The 23,279-nt window shown below is 44.5% G+C and overlaps 1 protein-coding gene across 1 annotated transcript in view; it reads left to right on the forward strand.

The window, feature by feature from the left end:
* LOC111962998 (neuronal PAS domain-containing protein 3-like) overlaps positions 1-23,279 on the forward strand; it is a 357,900-nt gene that overhangs the window by 300,199 nt on the left and 34,422 nt on the right. The window contains 3 exon segments of the mRNA XM_023986223.2: positions 4,951-4,972; positions 4,975-5,031; positions 5,034-5,126. Coding sequence (XP_023841991.1) covers positions 4,951-4,972; positions 4,975-5,031; positions 5,034-5,126 — 172 coding nt within the window.

Raw genomic sequence — 23,279 nt, forward strand, 5'->3', positions numbered from 1 at the left:
GAGAGAGACAGACAGACAAAGAGAAAGTAAACATACAGGAGGCAGGCTGTCTAACAGGTATGTCTAACAGGTATATTTGACAGTGGGATTCTAATAGAGCAGAACATTTAATAGAGGAAGATGACATTTCTGAAGCCCTATGTAATTAAGAGTTTTCCTTCTTTTAAAACGAAGAAGCATTAATTACTGCCTTTTATGTTTGGTGGTGGTTGAATCAGGTGTTTTATATGACTATGTTCCTTCCAGCCAGCCAGCCAACCAGCCAGCCAGCCAGCCAGCCAGCCAGACAGGTGTCAAGTGTGTAGATATTAATAAGTGATTTTCTACGGAATAAGCATGTTGCTAATGATGCCTGGCCCAGCTGTGCTCCAACCCTGACGACACCACACACACACCAGCCTAAATTACAATGCAAACGCAGCCACTGTAATCCAAGTGTCCTTTCTGCCATCACAGAGTATAATCTGCTGCCTCTCTTGTAATAGACAACACCGGCCACTTTACTGCCCACGACGCAACACAATGAATATTTGAGCCTGTATTATTTCTCCCCCTGCTGCGCATTGTTCTCATCTAGTCATCAGAAGAGATTAAAGCAGATGACTGCATTGTTGAGCCAAGGCTCATTCTAATACAGTTAAAATAGTCATTGGTCGTGTTCATGAATTATAATGGGCCACAAAAGGTTTGTCTGCCACCAAGCCTGTGAAAGAGAGATATAAAGCTTTTGGCTTGTTTCATTTCCATTCTGAAATGTATTCAGCAGGCAGTCAGCGCTGGACTGGCACATTCACACTGACCGCACGGGCTGCAGTCGTCTAATTTATTATTGTACCTTAATCCAGTTATAAATGGGAATCGCCATCTCTCATCCCTAGTTCGGTAATCCATGGTAGTGTGTTGCTCTTTAGGTTAAAGACTGATGTACAATGGTCTCTCTTTTCTAAGGGGGATGTGATTATGTCACTCCTTTGTCTGAGGGGGGATTCAGCCATTTGTAATCTGTAGGAGTTCCTAACCCCAGCCCAGCCACCAGGCCTGGCTCCCTCCACCTCCCCTGCCCCCTAACATCCTCCATCTATCCCCAGCCACAAGGCCTGGCCCCCTCCACCGCCCCAGCCCCCTCCATCTATCACCAGCCACCCAGGCCTGGCCCCTCTACCTCCCCAGCCTCCTCCATCTATCCCCAGCCATCAGGCCTGGCCCCTCCACCTCTCCAGCCACCTTCATCTACCAAGCCACCAGGCCTGGCCCTCTCCACTCCCCTGCCCCCTAACATCCTCCATCTATCCCCAGCCACAAGCTGCCCCTCCACCCCACAGCCACCAGGCCGCCCTCTACCTCCCCACCCCCTCCATCTATCCCCAGCCACCAGGCCTTGGCCCCTCCACCTCTCCAGCCCCCTTCATCTATCCCAAGCCACCAGGCCTGGCCCCCTCCACCTCCAGCCCCTCGAATCTCATCCAAGGATGAGGAAGGGGAGCGGAGCGGACAGGCGCACACACACGCCACCAGGTCTGACCCCCTCCACCTCCCCAGCTGCCTAGCCCCACCCCCATCTCTATCCCCAGCCACCTCAGCCTCCACTTCTCCAGCTCCCTGAGAGAATCTCATTCCCTTTAGCCCAGTAGATAGAAGCCTTTAGCCCAGAAGATAGAAGAGGCTGTCCCAAATTGCACATTATTCCCTATACAGTGCACTACTTTTGACCAGAGCCCTGTGGACCATGGTCAAAAGTTTGGGACGCAGACAGTGTCAGCCTTCTAAAGGAGACTCTGAAAAGACTTCTTTGCAATGTGTCTTCTTCTCTCTGTTGCTTCCTTATCTAACGCTATCATGATTGTGTCATGATCTATCTAACAGAACCATGTATGTTTGCTGTGTATTGGTTCCTGATCTAAGTAGTAGTTAGATACTATTTTTGACATACACATCTTGGAGAGACTGAAAGTTAGAGGGATTGTTCACACAAATTGCAAAATGACACATTAGTGCTAAATCAAAGCGTGGATTGCTGTCATACTTTGTCTATAGAGTGCTTACAGGGTAAAGAGAACTATCCATTTACTCTTCAGTCTCTCCAAGATGTGTATGTTAAAAAGAGTATCTAAGCACTAAGATACTACTCAGATCAGGAACCAATACACAGACAACAGACATAGTTCTGTTAGATATATCATGACTATCCCTTTGAACAACATGACTGTATTAGTGGTCTTACCTTTGTGATAAAAAATACAAGGATGTGATGAAAAAAGTGTGCATGGGCAGGGTTTTTCTGCCGTTCCGTCCAATTGACCTCTTTGAAATGATTCAAATTATTATTTTCCATTTTAAAGACGGGGCACCATCAAGTTTGACAACAGAGACCTCATTTGGTTGGTTTCCGTTATTGAAGAGTTTTTATTATTCATTCAGTTTGTCCTTTTGGACAAGGACATCACTAAAATAAAGACAGTAAAGATAACATTGTTGGGTAATGGCTTTGTTTTATCTTTGTTTTTGTTATCTACCTTCATGCATTTGCAAAACTTCCTTATGCCTCATGCTTGATGTAAAAGCAGCGCGGTCAACAGAGGGAGGTTATCCCATAGAATTAGAATGAGTAGAATTAGAATGCCCATGGTTAGAGGTTCTATATCCATTCTACTCATTCTAATTCTATTGTTCATCCTGCCATTTGACATTTAATGAAACTATGAGGTACATAGGCTATTAGCTGCAACCACTTTTAATCAGCCTTCTATATTTTATGTTTTGAATATGTTTAATTAATTTTAAATCATGTTGTTGGCTAGATAAATAGAAAAGACATACAGCAACAACAGCAAGTTCACGTCACAGTATTGGTGTATCATTTCACTTCTTAATCATTGTCTCTGCTTTGGAGTATCATTTATGAAGGACTAAATTGCTTCAAGGGATTTGACATGAAAGAGATTATCCCCATGTAATACTCTGGTCCCTGTAGACCCAACCTGATCAGTGAGCGTTGCATGGCCAAACACCATCGTAACGCACAGAAGGAAATACCAACACTCATACACACATACTCAAGGAAATACCAATGCCATGTGATTGGATATTCAAGAAGGGGGTTTATAAACTCAGCAAAAAAAGAAACTGCCCTTTTTCAGGACCCTGTCTTTCAAAGATAATTCATAAAAATCCAAATAACTTCACAGATCTTCATTGTAAAGGTTTTAAACACTGTTTCCCATGCTTGTTCAATGAACCATAAACAATTAATGAACATGCACCTGTGGAACAGTCGTTAAGACACTAACAGCTTACAGACGGTAGGCAATTAAGGTCACAGTTATTAAAACTTAGGACACTAAAGAGGCCTTTCTACTGACTCTAAAAAACACAAAAAGAAAGATGCCCAGGGTCCCTGCTCATCTGCGTGAACGTGCCTTAGGCATGCTGCAAGGAGGCATGAGGGACTGCAGATGTGACCAGGGCAATAAATTACAATGTCCATACTGTGAGATGCCTAAGACAGCGATACAGGGAGACGGATGGACAGCTGATCGTGCCTCGCAGTGGCAGACCACGTGTAACAAACACTTGTACAGGATCGGTACATCCAAACATCACACCTGCGGGACAGGTACAGGATGGCAACAACTGCCCGAGTTACACCAGGAACGCACAATCCCTCCATCAGTGCTCAGACTGTCCGCAATAGGCTGAGAGAGGCTGGACTGATGGCTTGTAGGCCTGTTGTAAGGGCAGGTCCTCACCAGACATCACCTGCAACAACGTCGCCTATGGCAGAAACCCACCGTCGCTGGACAGACAGGACTGGTAAAAACTGCTCTTCACTGACGAGTCGCGGTTTGTCTCACCAAGGGTGATTGTCGGGTTCGTGTTTATCCCTGAGGAATGAGCGTTATACCGAGGCCTGTACTCTGGAGCGGGATCGATTTGGAGGTGGAGTGTCCGTCATGGTCTGGGGCGGTGTGTCACAGCATCATCGGACTGAGCTTGTTGTCATTGCAGGCAATCTCAACGCTGTGCGTTACAGGGAAGACATCCTCCTCCCTCATGTGTACCCTTCCTGCAGGCTCATCCTGACATGACCCTCCAGCATGACAATGCCACCAGCCATACTGCTCGTTCTGTGCGTGATCTCAATCCCATTGAGCACATCTGGGACCTGTTGGATCGGAGGGTGAAGGCTAGGGCCATTCCTCCCAGAATGTCCGGGAACGTGCAGGTGTCTTGGTGGCAGAGTGGGGTAACATCTCACAGCAAGAACTGGCAAATCTGGTGCAGTCCATAAGGAGGATGAGGTAGCAGTACTTAATGCAGCTGGTGGACACACCAGATACTGACTGTTACTTTTGATTTTGACCCCCACTTTGTTCAGGGACACATTATTCAATTTCTGTTCGTCACATGTCTGTGGAACTTGTTCAGTTTATGTCTCAGTTGTTGAATCTTGTTATGTTCATACAAGTATTTACACATGTTAAGTTTGCTGAAAATAAACACAGTTGACAGTAAGAGGTTTCTTTTTTTGCTAAGTTTATTAGAGGCATAGACATATTAACAGCTGCTGGTTTTCCTTGTCATACCCAAATAACAATGGCAAATCCTGTTTTCATCCTAGGAAATTAGAGTGTTTAAAGGTTAGGGGGTTTATTTATTTAATTTTAGAACAAATGTTGTTAAGTTGGAATTTTGGAGGGGGGGATTAGGAATAGGATGATAGGATGTTACTTCTGGAAGCAGAATTCATGTTGTGGTACACCTCTGGAAACTCCCACACACACACACACGCACTCCCACACACACACGCACGCACGCACGCACGCACACACACACACACCACACACCACACACACACACACACACACACACACACACACACACACACACACACACCACAGTGCTACTGTAATAATGACCTCCCTGTCTCTCTGTGTCCCTCCCTCCCTGCAGGTGGAGCTGACAGGAAGTAGTGTATTGACTACGTCCACCCTGGTGATCATGTGGAGATGGCAGAGCAGCTGGGCATGAAGCTGCCCCGGGGCGAGGCCTCCTTTCTCAGGGCACCGCCACCGAGGACGGCGCCAGCTCTGCCTCCTCCTCCTCACACGCAGAGACCCCCGAGCCAGGTGGCAGAGAGGGAGGAGAGGAGGGAGGGGGAGGGATAGAGATGATGGGTGGTGGAGAGTTTGGATGGAGGAAGTGGGAAGGGGTGTGGGGTGATGAGGAGAGAGGGGTGACAGGGTGGCCTTTCATGAAAATACTGTAAAAGTGCTGCCTTTAACACAGTTGAATATTGAGAGCTTTTGGCATGTTTATGTTTAAGCTATTATCAGTTTGGGTGTTTGGCTGGGCATGCTGATTTTGTAGTTGTTGTTTTTACAGTAAAGTGTTAGTACTGAGTTGCTGCATTTTATCCTTTTAATATCAAGTACAACAGCTGTTGGCTTACACTCAAACCAGTCTGTGAGGGCTTTCTGTTATGAAGGTGTGTGTGTGTGTGTGTGTGTGTGTGTGTGTGTGTTGTGTGTGTGGTGTGTGTGTGGTTGTGGTGTGTGTGTGTGTGGTGTGTGTGTGTGGTGTGTGTGTGTGTGTGTGTGTGTGTGTGTGTGTGTGTGTGTGTGTGTGTGTGTGTGTGTGTGTGTGTGTGTGACATTGATATGTCTGATGAGTGTTTTTAGCCATGCCCCAGATCCTCCTCACAGGGACAGTGGAGCCCAGCCGTACTGTAACACAGCTTAACCAGCCTCACTCTGCCTCCCTTCCCCAATTTCATTACAGAAGGAATGAAAAGAGGCGACATCCCTCATTGGAATTCTTTTCAGGCCTGTTATTAGACTTTGCCTTCCAAATGTTCCCATTTTCATTGTGTTGTACAGATGATAATTTAAGTATTAGGGGGAAATCCATTTTAAAAATTCAACAAAATGACTTGATATCCATCAGTCCTTGGTTCATCAAGCTGTTCAAACAGGAGGAAGATTGGCTGGTCGGCCCGAGTCTTCGGAGAGATTCTGTAATTAGATCTTCAAAGGATTTATTATTTCCTGATTGGGGCTGTAAATGAATTGAAGTTCCACATTTTGTCCTTTTCGTGCATTTTTTTCCAGCCAGGAGATATTTCACACTGGCAGAGCAGTGGAAGAAGAGAGATGAGAGATAGAGAGAGAGTGAGTGAGTGAGTGAGGGTGAGTGAGTGATGAGTGAGTGAGTGAGTGAGTGAGTGAGTGATGAGTGAGTGAGTGAGTGAGTGGAGAGTGAGTGAGTGAGTGAGTGAGAGAGTGAGTGAGTGAGTGAGTGACTGAGGTGAGTGAGTGAGTGAGTGAGTGAGTGAGTGAGTGAGTGAGTGAGGTGAGTGAGTGAGTAGTGAGTGAGTGAGTGAAGTGAGTGAGTGAGTGAGTGAGTGAGTGAGTGAGTGAGTGAGGGAGGGAAGGAAGGAAGGAAGGAGGAAGGAATGGAGTATCTAAAGAGCTTTAGGGCTCCTGACGTTGAGATATATTAGTGTACACAGGGACTCATTATGAATGGCTGTAGGAAGAGACAAAGACCACCCAACTCTTTCCCTCCTCCAACCCTTCCTGTCCTTTTCTCTCATTCTCTCTCTCTCTCTCTCTCTCTCTCTCTCTCTCTCTCTCTTCTCTCTCTCTCTCTCTCTCTTCGCTCGCTCGCTCTCTCGTCTCTCTCTCTCTCTCTCTCTCTCTTCCTCTCTCTCTCTCTCTCTCTCTCTCCTCTCTCTCTCTCTCTCTCTCCTCCTCTCTCTCTCTCTCTCTCTCACCTTCTCCTCTCTCTCTATCTCTCTCTCTCTCTCTCTCTCTTCTCTCTCTCTTCTCTCTCTCTCTCTCTCTCTCTCTCTCTCTCTCTCTCGGAGCTAAGTGAAAGAAAGCAGTGTGCCAGGATGGGGGTTCCAGCCTCTTGTCACCCCCCCCCCAGCTCAGCTGTCCTGTTGTAGTCCCTCTCTCAGCTCCACCTATGGATGGGGATGTCACATCTTCTTCCCCAGCCATCCAGTCATACTTGCAGGACAGAATAGTTTTATCAACAGTCTATTTTGCATACGTGCAGCAGACTGAGAGTTGTCGGTTTCCTTCCCCTTCCCTTCTCCAGGGCATGTCAGCTTGGTAATAAAGGTGTTGGTGTGTGTGTGTGTGTGTTGTGTGTGTGTGTGTGTGTGGTGTGTGTGTGTGTGTGTGTGTGTGTGTGTGTGTGTGTGTGTGTGTTGTGTGTGTGTGTGGTGTGTGTGTGTGTGTGTGTGGTGTGTGTGTGTGTGTGTGAGCGTGAGTGCGCTGCGTGCGTGCGTGCGTGCGTGAGTGTGTGTGTGTGTGTGTGTTGTGTGTGTGTGGTGTGTGAGTGTGAGTGCGTGCGTGTGTGTCAGAGCAGAGCAGACCTTTTTTATCTTAGAGCAGGTTTCTTTGATCAAGATGAGAGATGTAGCGGGATGCACTCTGTGTAGTGATGTGATCATGAACACAGGTTGTTGTCGTGATGTTGTTGTTGTTGTTGTTGTGGTAAGGATAATCAGATCAGTCTTTCTTCAGGACACACTGGTCCTCTATTGATTGGTATTCATTTTACTCCCACTAAAGTTCCACACTACAATCCTGTAGAGAGTGGTCTCTCCATATTAATGTGTTTAGATAGTTGACCCCGCTGTCTTAGGAGAAAACATGTAATACAATATGTTTCAAGTGTTAACCTCATTTGCCATATGTATAAATACATTTGAAATCTTACTCACCATAGCTCTCATTTAAAAACAGCATTACTGTTAATATATGTTGCATTGATGTCGCTATTCTTCTCACAGGGAATAGTTCCAGTCAAGGTAGTGCAATTCAGTCTGTTAAAACATTCAAATTAATTCGACAATACTGTATTGTACAATAATGAAAATTCAACTAATTGCCATAAGTAGTTAATTATGTATCGCAACAGTCATCATTTTCCAAGGCCTTGACTTTTGTTGGGATCATAAGTCCTTGATTATTGTTGCTAATTATGCATTAGTACAATGACTGTGAATAATTATTTGTAATTGTACACGTTTATCATAATTATGAAGTTATTACTGAGTTTATTGTCATCTAAGTTTTATGTAATTAAGGGACAATTATAATTACTTTCTCCAAGGACAGAGCTGCTCAGAAGCTGTGGGCAGTAGAGCCGTTGGGCTGGGGGGGGGGGGGGGGTTGGACGGTGTGTGTGTGTATACTGTATTAGTGGTGTGATATTATGTGCTGTGTGTGTGTGTGTGTGTGTGTGTGTGTGTGTGTGTGTGTGTGTGTGTGTGTGTGTGTGTGTGGTGTGTGTGTGTTGTGGTGTGTGTGTTGTGTGTGTGTGTGTGTGTGGTGTGTGTGTGTGTGTGTGTGTGTGTGTGTGTCTTTACGTGCGGCACATGTGCACTTGCGTGCGTGTGCACTTGCGCGTGCTGCGTGTGTGGACTGCATGAACTCCTATCCCGGTAGGTTAAACCTTTGATTTGTGTGGATCCTACTCTAGCCTTTAACAGGTGTCTGCTGCATGTGACATTTGAAATGTAAATAGAGCTCTTTACCAAGAGCCCCAGAATCTACCTTTGTCACCTCTCTCCTTCCTTTCAAACACACATATAACACACACACCACACCAACCATCTTAAGTCATGGTATGAGGGTCTGAGTTGGGGGCAAGGTTCTTCACCTTTTATTTTAAACATTTTTTATGTAACCTTTATTTAACTTGGCAAGTCAGTTCAGAACAAATTCTTATTTACAATGAGGGCCTACCAAAAGACAAAGGCCTCATGCGGGGACGGATTAAAAATTGGATTAAAATTTAAAATAAATACAATAAAAATATAGGACAAAACATTCACACAGGAGGACAAACACAACACTACATAAAGAGAGACCTAAGACAACAACATAACAAGGCAGCAACACATGACAACACAGCATGGTAGCAGCACAACATGACAACAACATGGTAGCAGCACAAAACATGGTACAAACATTATTGCGCACAGACAACAGCACAAAGGGCAAGAAGGTAGAGACAACAATACATCATACAAAGCAGCCACAACTGTCAGTAAGAGTGTCCATGATGGAGTCTTTGAATGAAGAGATTGAGATAAAACTATCCGGTTTGAGTGTTTGTTGCACCTCGTTCCAATCGCTAGCTGCAGCGAACTGAAAAGACGAGCGACCCAGAGATGTGTGTGCTTTGGGGACCTTTAACAGAATGTGACTGGCAGAATGGGTGTTGTATGTGGAGGATGAGGGCTGCAGTAGATATCTCAGATAGGGGCGAGTGAGGGTTTTATAAATAAGCATCACCTTGGTATGTGAATAAACATATCTCAGTCAGAAAAGAGTATAACTTTATAGGCATACACTAATCATGCAAATTCACACAATATTTATTATGGATTTGATGTACTGGAATATATTAAATCAACCCTATGTGCTAATAATACAGTGTTAAACCACTTTAACTTTCTCTCAATTATTATATTACAAAATGATTATACTAAAGCAAAAAATAGCCATTTTAAAACAAGCGTGCTCTCATAGTTTAATTGGATTTTTCAGAGTACACATTGAGCCATCAGAGACTATTATTGTTAGACTTTTCTAATGACTTTTCTAACTAAGACTAGATGAGGTGCATGTGCTGTTTACAATAGAGCATGATCAAATGAAGATAATGGAAGAGTTGAGTGACAACATAAGAGCTCACTGCCCTGATGTGAAATACAGCTCATCCTCTGCATTAATATCTCTCATATTTTAATATCAGCTACGTTTAAATAAAACTTCTGAAGTGATTTGAGAATATTAGAATATATTTTTACAAGCTGAAGTTTGAGGCCAAATTTAAAGAGTGTATGTAAAAAGTATAGATTGTGCAGTATTCAGAATGGTCTTCTATGCGCGTGCGCGTTTGTATTAGCTCTTGTCCTGAGGAATAGGAGAGGAAGGGAACCTGTTCTGTCAGGCAGGAGAGGAGAGGAGAGGAGAGGAGAGGAGAGGAGCTAGCGTCTTCTCTCCCAGAGAGCCTGGCCCTGTCCTCACCTTCCCAGCCAAGCCAGTCCTCCTGGCTGATAGACCTGCTGGAGCTGCTTATAAAGCACACATACACGCACACACACGCCCTCTCACACTGTCGCTCCCAGCCACAGTCAGCCAGAGAGGAAGTCAGAGGAGGCCGGGGTCTGATATGCAGCCAGGCTGACTGGTGCTGGAGTAGAGAAGTCAGAGAGGCCGGGCTGATATGCAGCCAGGCTGACTGGTGCTGGAGTAGAGGAAGTCAGAGAGGCGCGGGGTCTGATATGCAGCCAGGCTGACTGGTGCTGGAGTAGAGAAAGTCAGAGAGGCCCGGGGTCTGATATGCAGCCAGGCTGACTGGTGCTGGAGTAGAGAAAGTCACAGAGGTCCGGGGTCTGATATGCAGCCAGGCTGACTGGTGCTGGAGTAGAGGAAGTCAAAGAGGCCCGGGGTCTGATATGCAGCCAGGCTGACTGGTGCTGTAGAGGACGGAGGTTGGGGGTGGAGGACTGGCAGGTTGGTTGTGTTGGGGTCATGTGTGCTCAGATGTGATACTCTTACACAGGGGCAGCTGTCACAGATTTGTATCTACCATCCCACCTGCCTCATTTATAGTCTGCTGGTGAAATTGCTCTCTTTTACATGTCCTGTAGCCAAGAGTCCTTATTGGTCTTGGTCTCTGATGGTGTGGATGGAAAGACAATACCAGACCAGTCGTATTGTGGGCTAGGCTATATGTGAAGGGCACATTTCACAGACGTAGAGGGGCTGTATGTTCGCAGGTGTTGTGAAGAGTTTAACATGACTAGTTTTAATGGTGAATACTGTAGCTAGTGGCTGGTGACAGTGGATCCCCTCCCAGTTCATTCCAGCTCTGTCTAGCAGCATCACCCGGCATTGGTTGTTCTCTCTCACGTCTCTCTCTGATTGAGAATGCAAAATCCTAGCAACATCACCCCTCGTTGGTTGTTGTCTCTCTCTGATTGAGAATGCAAACCCCCAGCCTTTTGTTCATCTGTCTCTCTGTCAGTGCGAGGATGTCTTCAATTAAATAAACATCAGTGTTTGTTGTGATGTCCCCTCTCTCTTGTCTATAGATACAGTCAGTCTATAGACAGGTAGCCTCGTGGTCAGAGCGTTGGACTAGTAACCAGCAGGTAGCCTCGTGGTCAGAGCGTTGGACTAGTAACCAGCAGGTAGCCTAGTGGTCAGAGCGTTGGACTAGTAACCAGCAGGTAGCCTAGTGGTCAGAGCGTTGGACTAGTAACCAGCAGGTAGCCTAGTGGTCAGAGTGGATAGTACAGCCGGTAGCCTAGTGGTCAGAGCGTTGGACTAGTAACCAGCAAGGATAGCTCTAGTGAGAGCGTTGGACTAGTAACCAGCAGGTTGCCTAGTGGTCAGAGCGTTGGACTAGTAACCAGCAGGTAGTCTAGTGGTCAGAGTGTTGGACTAGTAACCAGCAGGTAGCCTAGTGGTCAGAGCGTTGGGCCAGTAACTGGAAGGTTGCTGGTTCGAATCCCCGACCTGATAATGTACAAATCTGTCATTCTGCACCTGAACAAGGCAGTTAACCCACTGTTCCTAGGCCGTCATTGAAAATAAGAATTTGTTCTTAACTGACTTGCCTAGTTAAATAAAGCAGACAGTGCTTATGTTGCTCAGCATGGAGTTATGGAAATGTGGTATATTGTGTACTCCCCGGGGAATATGATATTTGCTGTCCAATATGTATTATTTGAAACAAAGATTTCTGGATTTAGAGCTTGATTTTCATGTCGGTTATTTTCAATAATAAGATAGGAAGTGGGATTGCTGCTAGTTTCCTGTGACTCTGAGATATGTGCGGTTGCGTCCCAAATGGTACCCTATTGCCTATGTGCCTATATGGGTCCGGGTCAAAAGTAGTGCACTAGATAGTGAATTGGGTGCCATTTGGGGCACAGACGTGGACTGTTCAGAACAACTGTTAGGTGATCCCACGGCACAAACATGCTGTCGTAATTCCAACAAACTAAAGGCAAAGAGAACTGGGTAATGCATATTGAAATATATTATTTTATTCATGCAATTTCCAGAACCAAGTCAGAATGAATTGCAAACAACCTATATCGCACTATTGTATTTACTACTGTAAGTGTAACTGGGATTGCATGTTGTATTGAAAGTGGTTGGTTTGCCTAAATATATTAAATAAATATAACTACCTATGTGAATTGAGGTTGGTGCACAGTTCTACTGTCGTTTGAACAAGGCTTGTACTGTAGGTGGAGTGAATCATTTACCCTTGGTTTCATAATTCAACACTGATAAAGCTTCTAACAGGGTAAAAGTCAGAATACAGTACCTGTTCATTCTCTTCTTGCAGGGGAAAAGTCAGAATACAGTACCTGTTCATTTTCTTCTTGCAGGGGAAAAGTCAGAATACAGTACCTGTTAATTTTCTTCTTGCAGGGGAAAAGTCATAAGTTACTGGCAATTGAGAAAGTACCTATCAGTCCATCAGACAAATTCTCTGTCAAAGCATCAGTGTGGGTGTTGATGAACTAGGCATCGTAAATAAAGGCCTACCCGGCTCCCTTGATCGCTAAGGCAAATGTTTTTTAATCATCTGATGTGTTGGGCTTTAGCCTTAAATTACACCTCTTGCTAATGCATAACTTGATTTTTTTAAATGTATTAATAAAAATGCCAATCAATCATAGCTAGCCTTCGTCTGGCAGCAAGACTTTCATAAAAATATTCACTATCTACTGTATTTTTCCTTACAAAGCACAGAATATATTGTATTTTCTGTTATGGTTATACATTTAGTTTTAACCCAGACTATTCATACACCTCACCTTTAGACATGTAACTAGTGTGTATTGATGAATTATTACTTTTATTCTTGCTTAGGTTATTCATCAAATGAACCCTCGTCAAGAGTCATTTCCCCCGCTGTGCCTCTTAAAAGACTAGCACTTTTTATATCAAATCTGTCACTTACAGTTGACAATAACTGTGCTCAATAATGCATGTTTATCCTTAATGCAGATCAATGTCAGACAAGAAAGGCATTTGAAACACCGTTGGTCTGAAAGCCGACATCTCAACCACTCTGTAGTGTGATTAGGTGGTCCTCTGTAGCTCAGTTGGTGAGCATGGTGCTTGTAACACTTTCCATACGTAAAATATATGCAGTTGTTCTGCAACTTTTTAATATATTTATATATACAGTATATATATTGCCCTCAGAACGGACTCAATTCGTCAGGGCATGGACTCTACAAGGTGTCGAGAGCGTTCCACAGGGATGCTGGCCTATGTTGACTCCAATGCTTCCCAATTTTTGGTCTATTTTTCTCCCTCCGAACAGTCATCTGAAATGTTACTTTCCTCATGGGATGGTGCTCTATAGTATGATAAAATGTGATCATTAAATATGCACGTTTGAAGGCTTTGATTAACATTTAAGAGCTCTTATAAGAAAAATATACACTTAGTGTACAAAACATTAGGAACACCTTCCTAATATTGAGTTGCGGCCCTTTTTGCTCTCAGAACAGCCTAAATTTGTCGGGACATGGACTATCAGGTGTCAAGAGTGTTCCACAGGGATGCTGGTCCATGTTGACTCCAATGCTTCCCACAGTTGTGTCAAGTTGACTGTATGTCCTTTTGGTGGTGGACCATTCTTAATACACACGTGAAACTGTTGAGCGTGAAAAACCCAAATATATAATTATTTAGGTTGCAGGTGCAGCCAATTATTTAGCATTATCTAGAGTGTGTCTGGGTACGACAGACACCTCTGACAGCTAGTTGACTGTACTTGAAGACAATGGTAACTGCAGTAACCCCTCCAAAAGGGAAAACTGTCAAACTCTCATCTCCCACATTAGTAAAAGGACTAATAAACGCTTTTGAAACATCTGTACATTTCACCATCACTCCTCCTAGTACCCGGAGCCGCTCCCAGCAGCTATCAAACCGCTCGGCTCAGCGCCTATATACGCAAAACAATCCCTAAGGAGCAACAAAGAAACTAATGACAGCTTAGCTGGCCTACAAGATTGAAAATTCTGTCTCAAAGAAAGTACAAGATCACTGGAGAAGGAAGGTATCAGAGCTTTGAAAGACAAAGACAGGATCAAGCAGTCTCCTGACTATTAGAAGCCGGTTTTATTTAAGCTTATTTGGCTGATAAGGTTGTCAGAAAAGGCTTTTTATCAGCCGAGTGTTGTAGGCGCAAGGCATTACCACACTGCTCTGTTCCCATGCAGTGTAGAGGAACAGAGAGTGCTGCAGTGCTTTGTGGGAAAGGCTTTTGATAAAGATGCCACATGTTTTCACACAGGAGGAAAAGCCACTTTGGAGTTCAGATCTCTGATGTTAAACGGTTTAGTATAATGATACCCTGTGAGAGTGGAGACCCTCTTGTTTATTATTTATATTTATATATTGGCTTTGTTTTCCTACGTAGACAAAGCTTTATTGTGTAATCTGAATATTCTGCTTTGTTTTAGGTATTGTCATATAATTGCTCTGTATAAAATAAATACCTGGTCAGATAAGTGATAGCTTGTTAAGACAGAGTTTTTTTTAAACTTCCTTCCAGGAAGAGAAAGGGAAAACAAAATAGAAGCCATTGCAGTCACTCTGCCTTGCTCTGTTTAAAAAAGCAATTTAGTTATTTTTCCAGTTTGTGGAAATGACAAACCATGTCTCTTTGAGTATAGGCAGAATATCAAATACAAAGCATGTTGACAGAAAACACAAGCAAATAACATATTGTATGACTCCACTACCAACTCCTCACTCATAATGGCCTTCTAGAATTGTACATTGGGAGTGTTAGCTTATCATACATGAAATATTGAGATTTCTGAATGACTGTGTCTAACTGGGTAGGAATGCATTGGTATTCTGTTGAGCTCTTATATGCAAGATGGGTCACTGTGTTTCTCAGGCATTTATTCATAGAAAAGGAGCCTCTGCAATCTGACTCACCTCTCTGGCATCCCTTTTAAATACATATTTTAGATCATTCACAGGAGTAAATAAAGGCCTTATTTGCAGCTTTGTGCACTATTTAGACTGCCCTCTCTCAGAGCTGAATTGCTTTTTGTTGGGCCTAAATTTCATATATATATATATATATATATATATATATATATATATATATATATATATATATATATATTATATATTTGTTTAACTAGGTGCTTATAAGAGCAGGTGGTAGATAAGATGTCTACTCCCAATAAACTGGGAAATTATCGCTTCTGCTCTTCCTCGTGACACAATTTGTCAAACCTGCTGATAGGAAACAAATTCTATTCATAAGGTCCCCCCCTCTCCCCTCAGCACCGATGTGATTCGGTAGCAATTCAATTATAGTTTTGTGAGATAGTGAGTCCAGAGAGAGAATCCAGGCTGACAAGAAATATGACAGGACAGTTACAGAGTGTTTATGCAATTAAACTTTCACTGACAATACCTGGCGAGTGATGTATGCCTGGGCTGAGGTTTGTGTGCACAAGTAATGCCCCACAAGGATGGCACATTATTCATTATTTTACAGCTGCTCTGATCTTCCAGGGTTGGCTGGGAGCTGTTGCAGGGAGGGAGAAAAAGTGAAAGTTTGGAGTAGAGGGAGAGAGAAGGAGAGGAGGTAAAAAAAGAGGGAGAGAATGAGGCAGGGTAATTAAAGAGAGTAGAGAGAGCTGAGAGAAAAGCGAAGTAGAGGGGCTTAGTAGAGAAAGGGAGTGGAGGGGTGGAGGCTATAAGGGTGGGGGAGTGGGGGAAAGGACAACGGAGGAGCAAGCTTGGTCTATCGTTGAGAGGACTGAAGCAACGAGTGGCCCTCTCGAAACAGAGATGGCACATGTCAAGGGGTTTTAAAAATGTCAATCAACCCTTTCCTACATAAAAAGCACTTTGTTGTGGGCACTGAAACTAAAGCACTATATAGAATTACTTTAGTTTAGTTTGCGTTTAGCAATTACATTTAGTATGGGTATTTTGTACTGATTTCTTCATACTCATACAGTATATAAAATGTACACAATATTTCTTTAGTGGTCCTGAACTGACAGATATATAGCACCTTAAGGCTCAAACCCAGAGCAAAGTGTCAACGGTGTCACGACAGTTTGGTACAATCGTAAGATTATCACGTGTTGCAAGAAAACGTATTCTGTGTACACATACATTAATACAATCCAATTCTCAGGCAGTTTGCATTTCATTTGTTATCAGACAGTTGACATGTAGATCCTATTTTAATAGCGTAAAAATGAAAGCTACTCTTTATCTAATTGAATCAGAATATTTTCCATTGGCGAGACTGACTATGTACATGGGATGTCAATATTCATAATTGCATGATGGTGTGTGGAGTCTGTTCCCATAAGACTCCTGTAATGATGTACTGCATCTTAAATTTAGAAAATAAGCCCAGATTTGTGTGCTAGCTAGCAAGCGCTCAACACTCCTTGCATCTCAAATGGCACCCTGTTCCCTATGGCCCCTGGTCAAAAGTAGTGCACTTTAAAGGGAATAGATTGCCATTTGGGATGCAGCCCTACTGTCTACCCCTTCATCCAGTCTTTCTCTTCCACCTTAATCGATGTAGTCTTCAGAAGACCATTAAAAGAAGGGGAACAAACACAAACATACATTAATAATACACATCTGTCTATTTTGTGGAGAAAAATCACATTTAACTCCAGAAAAACCCTATGATCTCCTTAGCTTTACCTGCGTAGTGACATACAAAGCCACAAGATATACAATAATGTCATGGTAATATGCAGACTAAAGACAGCGGTGAAATGGAAAGAGAAGTGATCTATTGGGAGTCAAGCACAGTAAGGATTACTTTGTATGATACAGTAGCTTCTCTTTTTATATTCTAGTTAACAAGGATGTTGTGACCTTGTAAAGATGTTTCTTTGTTGACTTTGTCACTGGCATCTTTTTGCCAGTTATCAGCTGTACAGACATAACCTAACCCTGTGAATGTTATTAGTGTGTTAGTCAATGGTTGGCATTCCACTAAGGGTTTCACCGACACCGGTCCATTTGTCCACAGATGCGAACTTAGGTGAGGTGTTCGTTTTAATTAATCATTGGTCCTTCAAACTGTAAGGTTATCTCCTTTGTTGTGCGTGCATTGGTTCTCCACAGATAATTAGGTCTCATATTTCAGCTAATTCCACTTGAGAACTGGCTGTAGCCACCTGCTACTTTTGAATGGGTCATTTTGTCTTGTAAGATCCCCGTAGACTGATGCGGCTCATGAAGAATGAGAAAATGTCTCTTGTCCCCACAGTGTCCTTTGTGCACTTGCCTAACATTTGAATTGTATGTGTGCAACACACTCACTCTGAAACACACACACATTCTCTCTCTCTCACACACACATTTGCACACACACACACGCATCGTGGTGTGATAGGGATGTGTTGATTTTTAGGTGTATATGGATCTGAAAGGGAAAGTAATTCTATTAATTCAAAGTGAATAACAAAGAATACCAGGCCTTTCCCCATGTTGTTCCATTCATTCAACCTGCTAGTGTTTTGTTCTTCCTTCATAATTATTTCCCAGTCAGATCCACACTGATTTCCTGGAGGACTTGTGTACCTCAGACTAACTTATAGAACAACGGAGCTAGGATAATTCACAATATTCCTCTGGGGGTGGTGTTCTCTGTTTTGTCAAGGACATTTTTATTACAAAGCTGATGGAATTTGCATATTAATTCATTTCTTTCAATTTTTAAGATTTAATGTTGTCAACATGTATCAGTGCAAGGCTTTGACAGAGCTGATGAAATGGGTCAGTGAAGCTTGAACATTTTGGAGTGAAGCAGCCATCTGCAACCTCCGAGCCCCCAGTGCAGAGCGCTCTCTGTCTCTCCTGCAACTTGATTAAAGAAAAGGACTTTGACCGGGGAGGGGCGGGGGGCGGAAAGAAAGAAAGAGGGGAAGGCTAAAATAATATGCCAATATCTATCAACTTGCTTTGAGGGCTTTCTTCCAAATTAGAATGCCATTAGGGGCCGTCGATTCATAAAGTGCATTTCCATGTTTGGTTCCCGACATTGACCTTTAGAATTCAGTGGCTGAGCCTCTTTCTATTACATGTTGTATGAGTCTTTTAGGTGTATTAATTAGTTTATTAATTAACATACATTTTCTCTGTTTTAAGATAAAGACAAATGCGATTTTACTTTTAATACCTCACTTGTACTTTTTGATATCTAGTATTATCACACCAGTAGACCAACCATCTGCAGCTCAAGCTTTGACCTAGTTATTCTCCTTCTGACTCAGTCATGAGGGAAGTCCAGTCCACTCTCCCGCGTGATTATACATGTTTCCTCAGCAGCAGAACATTGATCAACTTAAATGGCAGGAAATGTGCACACCACTTTTCAGAAGAGTTTTCACAGTCATAAATAAATACAAATCCCTAGCTATCTCTATATTTTTCATCTGCTATAGCCAGTACTGTACTAGGCACTTCACAGTAAGTAGCATGGCAGCCCTGTCTCTGTTTATCGTCCCCTGTTCATTAGTTGTGACTGGGGTCTCTGTCTTGACAAGTGTTATTGCTGTTCCGTCCTGTACGCCTACTCTGTCTGAGCAAGTACAATCTCCCTCCACCTCCCTGTGATCTAGCCAGGCATCCAAACTGATTTCACTATGTTTCACTGTTGAACCGGCGTTCAGTCTGGTTAAACCAGGCTACCTGTGATTAGCAGCGGGCCAGCAACCTTGTAACATGCAGCCATGACAGGACACGCTCAACCATCACCATCTCCACCACCTCCCCCTGCACTGTGATGTCACACTCAGGGTGGGCTGTTATCACGAGGGAATCTTATCCAGAAATAAGAGATAACCGAGATAACAGAGATAAGAAGAAAAAACACGCACACACCTGCATTTACTCTGTCGAGCTTTGTATCTGACACCCACCATCTCAACCTCACCTCAGCGTCTCTCTTTCATTTCAAATCACGTAAGCAGCAAAGTCAGAACAATAACAGAACAGAACTGTCCACTCTGCTCCTCTCCTGGGTGGGTGAGATCACGTCTGTGTCCCAAATGACAACATATTCCGATAGGGCTCTGGTAAAAAGTAGGGAATAGTGTGCCCTTTGGGACTCAGTCTACCTCTCAGCATGGACATGGGGCCACAGTGACCTGCAGCTGATAACAACTGGCCTGCCGTGTCACCGCGTCACCCCCATTACCATATTAATAATGGATGGGCCCGGGCTGGGGATGTCTAGGGGAACATGGGCTTAGCTGACCACTGGGTATGGCAGTGTGTATACACTGGGACAGGAAGGAGCTCTCTTGGAGAACACTGTCTGAGTCATCATTTGCAGGCCTTGTCTTGAATGTCCAAGACAAATGTCCCTTCAGGGACAAAAAGGTTAATCTTATCTTAACTTATCTAGATGGACATCTTTAGGTTTGGGATAACTCTAATCAATGTATGGAGGGTCTTCATAATATCACAAGTCAAGTCTGATATTTTCAACAGCCAGCAGGTGTGGCCTGGGTATCTAAAAACTTTAATCTTCAGTTTTTTGAATGACCAAACTCTTCCGGCAAGCTTCTCATTTAGCCTTTATACATTTGAATAGACTCTTGTAAAAAAGTGTAGTTAGTTAGTCAACAACAAGACCCCTGGTCTTTTTTCATTCACGTTGACTACTATATGGCAGCCACCATAGCTCCCTGATTAGAATAATACATTCATTTGAAAAGGACATATGTCAATTTGAGAAAAAACTTGGTCAATTAGAGCACTTTTAAAGAGTGTTTACACTCTGGATTTAATTATCATTCACTGTTTGGGGCTTTTCAGTTTTATTCCCTAATTGATCTGCTGCGTTTATTGTTATTACGTTATTTGCCTGTAAGCACGCTTCATGTTGCCTTCATCTAGAGCTTCTGCTGGATGCACCTTGACATGCTGACTGCTGACTGCTGACATGTTGACCTGCTGACTGCTGACATGTTGACTGCTGACTGCTGACATACTGACTGCTGACATGCTGACTGCTGACATGTTGACTGCTGCATGCTGAATGCTGAAGTGCTTGAACTGTATGTGACTGCTGACATCGCTGATCATCGCTGACTGCTGAACTGTTGATATGTCTGACTGTGACATCTGAATGCTGACATGCTGACTGCTGACATGCTGATGCTGACATGTTGACTGCTGAACATGCTGACTGACTGCTGACTGCTGACTGCTGACATGCTGACTGGTGCTGACATGCTGACATGCTGACATGCTGACTGCTGACATGTTGACTGCTGACATGCTGTGACTGCTGACTGCTGACATGCTGACTGCTGACATGCTACTGCTGACGCTGAATGCTGACTGCTGACATGTTGATGCTGCATGTGACTGTGACTGCTGGCTGCTGATGCTGCATGCTGAGTTGCTGGTGTGCTGACTGCTGACTGCTGGGTTGCTGGCATGCTGACTGCTGACATGCTGTTACTGCATGCTATGTGACTGACTGCGCATGCTGACTGCTGACATGCTGACTGCTGTGACATGCTGACTGGATGCTGACTTGATGCTGACTGCTGACTGCTGTTGACATGCTGACATGCTGACTACTGGCATGCTGACTGCTTGAACTGACATGCTGACTATGCTGACTGATGTGACATGCTGAGATGCTGACTGTACTGGCATGCTGACTGATGTTGACATGCTGAGATGCTGACTGTGCATGCTGACTGTTGACATGCCTGACCTGCTGACTACTGGCATGCTGACTGTGTGGACATGCTGACATGCTGACTGTTTGACATGCTGACATGCTGACTACTGGCATGCCTGACTGCTGACATGCTGACTATCTGGATGCTGACTGCTGAGTGACATCTGACATGCTGACTGCTGCATGCGTTTGCTGTCATGCTGACATGATGCTGACTGCTGACATGCTGGATGCTGATGCTGACTATGCTGGTCTGCATGCTGACTGCTTGACATGCTGGACTGCTGACAGGCTGACTGTGTGCTGATTCTGACTGCTGACTGCTGACATGCTGACTGCTGACATGCTGTACTGCTGACATGCTGGACTGCTGACTGTTGACTGCTGACATGCTGACAGCTGACTGCTGACATGCTGACTGCTGACATGCTGACATGCTGTGCTGACATTTGATTTGACTGCTGACATCGACTGCTGAAATGTTACTGCTGAATGCTGACAGGCTGACTGCTGCTGCTGACTGCTGACATGCTGGTTGCTGGCATGCGATATTGGATGCTGATGCTGACATGATGATGTGATATGCGGTGCTGTAATCTGACACTGCATGCTGACTGCTGACATGCTGACTGCTGAAATGCTGACTGATGACATGTTGACTGCTGAATGCTGACATGTTGACTGCTGACTGCTGCCATGCTGACTGCTGACATGCTGACGTGCTGAAATGCTGACTGCTGACTGCTGACTGCTGAAATGCTGACATGTTGACTGCTGACATGCTGACTGCTGACATGCTGACAGCTGACATGCTGACATGCTGACTGCTGACATGCTGACTGCTGACATGTTGACTGCTGACATGCTGACTGCTGACATGCTGACTGCTGACATGTTGACTCCTGACATGCTGACTGCTGACATGTTGACTGCTGAATGCTGACTGCTGACATGCTGACTGCTAATATGCTGAGTGCTGACATGCTGGTTGCTGGTGTGCTGCCTGCTGACATGCTGGTTGCTGGCATGCTGACTGCTGACATGCTGGTGCTGCATGCTGACTACTGCATGCTGTACTGGCATGTCTGACTGCTGACATGATGACTGCTGACATGCTGGTTGCTGGCATGCTGACTACTGGCATGCTGACTGCTGACATGCGACATATTGATGCTGACATGCTAACTGCTGACATGCTGAGTGCTGACATGCTGGTTGCTGGTGTGCTGACTGCTGACATGCTGGTTGCTGGCATGCTGACTGCTGACATGCTGGTTATGGCATGTTGACTACTGGCATGCTGACTGCTGACATGCTGACTGTTGACATGCTGAGATGCTGACTATGATGCTGACTGTTGACATTGCATGATACTGGCATGCTGACTGTTGACATGCTGACATGCTGATGTTGACATGCTGAGATGCTGACTACTGCATGCTGACTGTTGACATGCTGAGATGCTGACTACTGGCATGCTGACTGTTGACATGCTGACTATGCTGACTGACTGGCATGCTGACTGCTGACATGCTGACTCCTGGGTATGTCTGACTGCTGACTGCTGACATGCTGACATGCTGACTGCTGACATGCTGGTTGTGCTGCTGCTGACATCTGTGACTGCGATTGACATGCTGGCATGCTGACTGCGACATGCTGGTTGCTGGCATGCTGACTGCTGACATGCTGACTACGGCTGACATGACTGACTATGCTGACTGCTGATGACATGCTGACATGCTGACATGCTGACAATGTGACTGTGACTGCTGACTGCTGACATGCTGACTGCTGAATGTTGACTGCTGACATGCTGACAAGGCTGACATGCTGAGCATGCTGACTGCTGACATGCTGGTTGCTGGCATGCTGACTATTGGCATGCTGACTGCTGACATGATGACTGTTGATATGCTGGTTGCTGTAATGCTGCTACTGGCATGCTGACTGCTGACATGCTGACTGCTGAAATGCTGACTGATGACATGTTGACTGCTGAAATGCTGACATGTTGACTGCTGACTGCTGCCATGCTGACTGCTGACATGCTGACGTGCTGAAATCGCTGAACTGCTGACTGCTGACTGCTGAAATGCTGACATGTTGACATGCTGACATGCTGACTGCTGACATGCTGAACTGACATGCTGACATGCTGACTGCTGACATGCCTGACTGCTGACATGTGACTGCTGACATGCTGACTGTGAATGCTGATGCTGATTTGACTCTGATGCTGACTGCTGACATGTTGACTGCTGACATGCTGAACTGCTGACATGCTGACTGCTAACATGCTGAGTGCTGACATGCTGGTTGCTGGTGTGCTGACTGCTGACATGCTGGTTGCTGGCATGCTGACTGCTGACATGCTGGTTGCTGCATGCTGACTACTGGCATGCTGACTACTGGCATGCTGACTGCTGAATGATGACTGCTGACATGCTGGTTGCTGGCATGCTGACTACTGGCATGCTGACTGCTGACATGCTGACTATTGACTG

Source organism: Salvelinus sp. IW2-2015, linkage group LG4q.2, assembly GCF_002910315.2.
Source record: "Salvelinus sp. IW2-2015 linkage group LG4q.2, ASM291031v2, whole genome shotgun sequence".
Lineage (NCBI taxonomy): Eukaryota > Metazoa > Chordata > Actinopteri > Salmoniformes > Salmonidae > Salvelinus > Salvelinus sp. IW2-2015.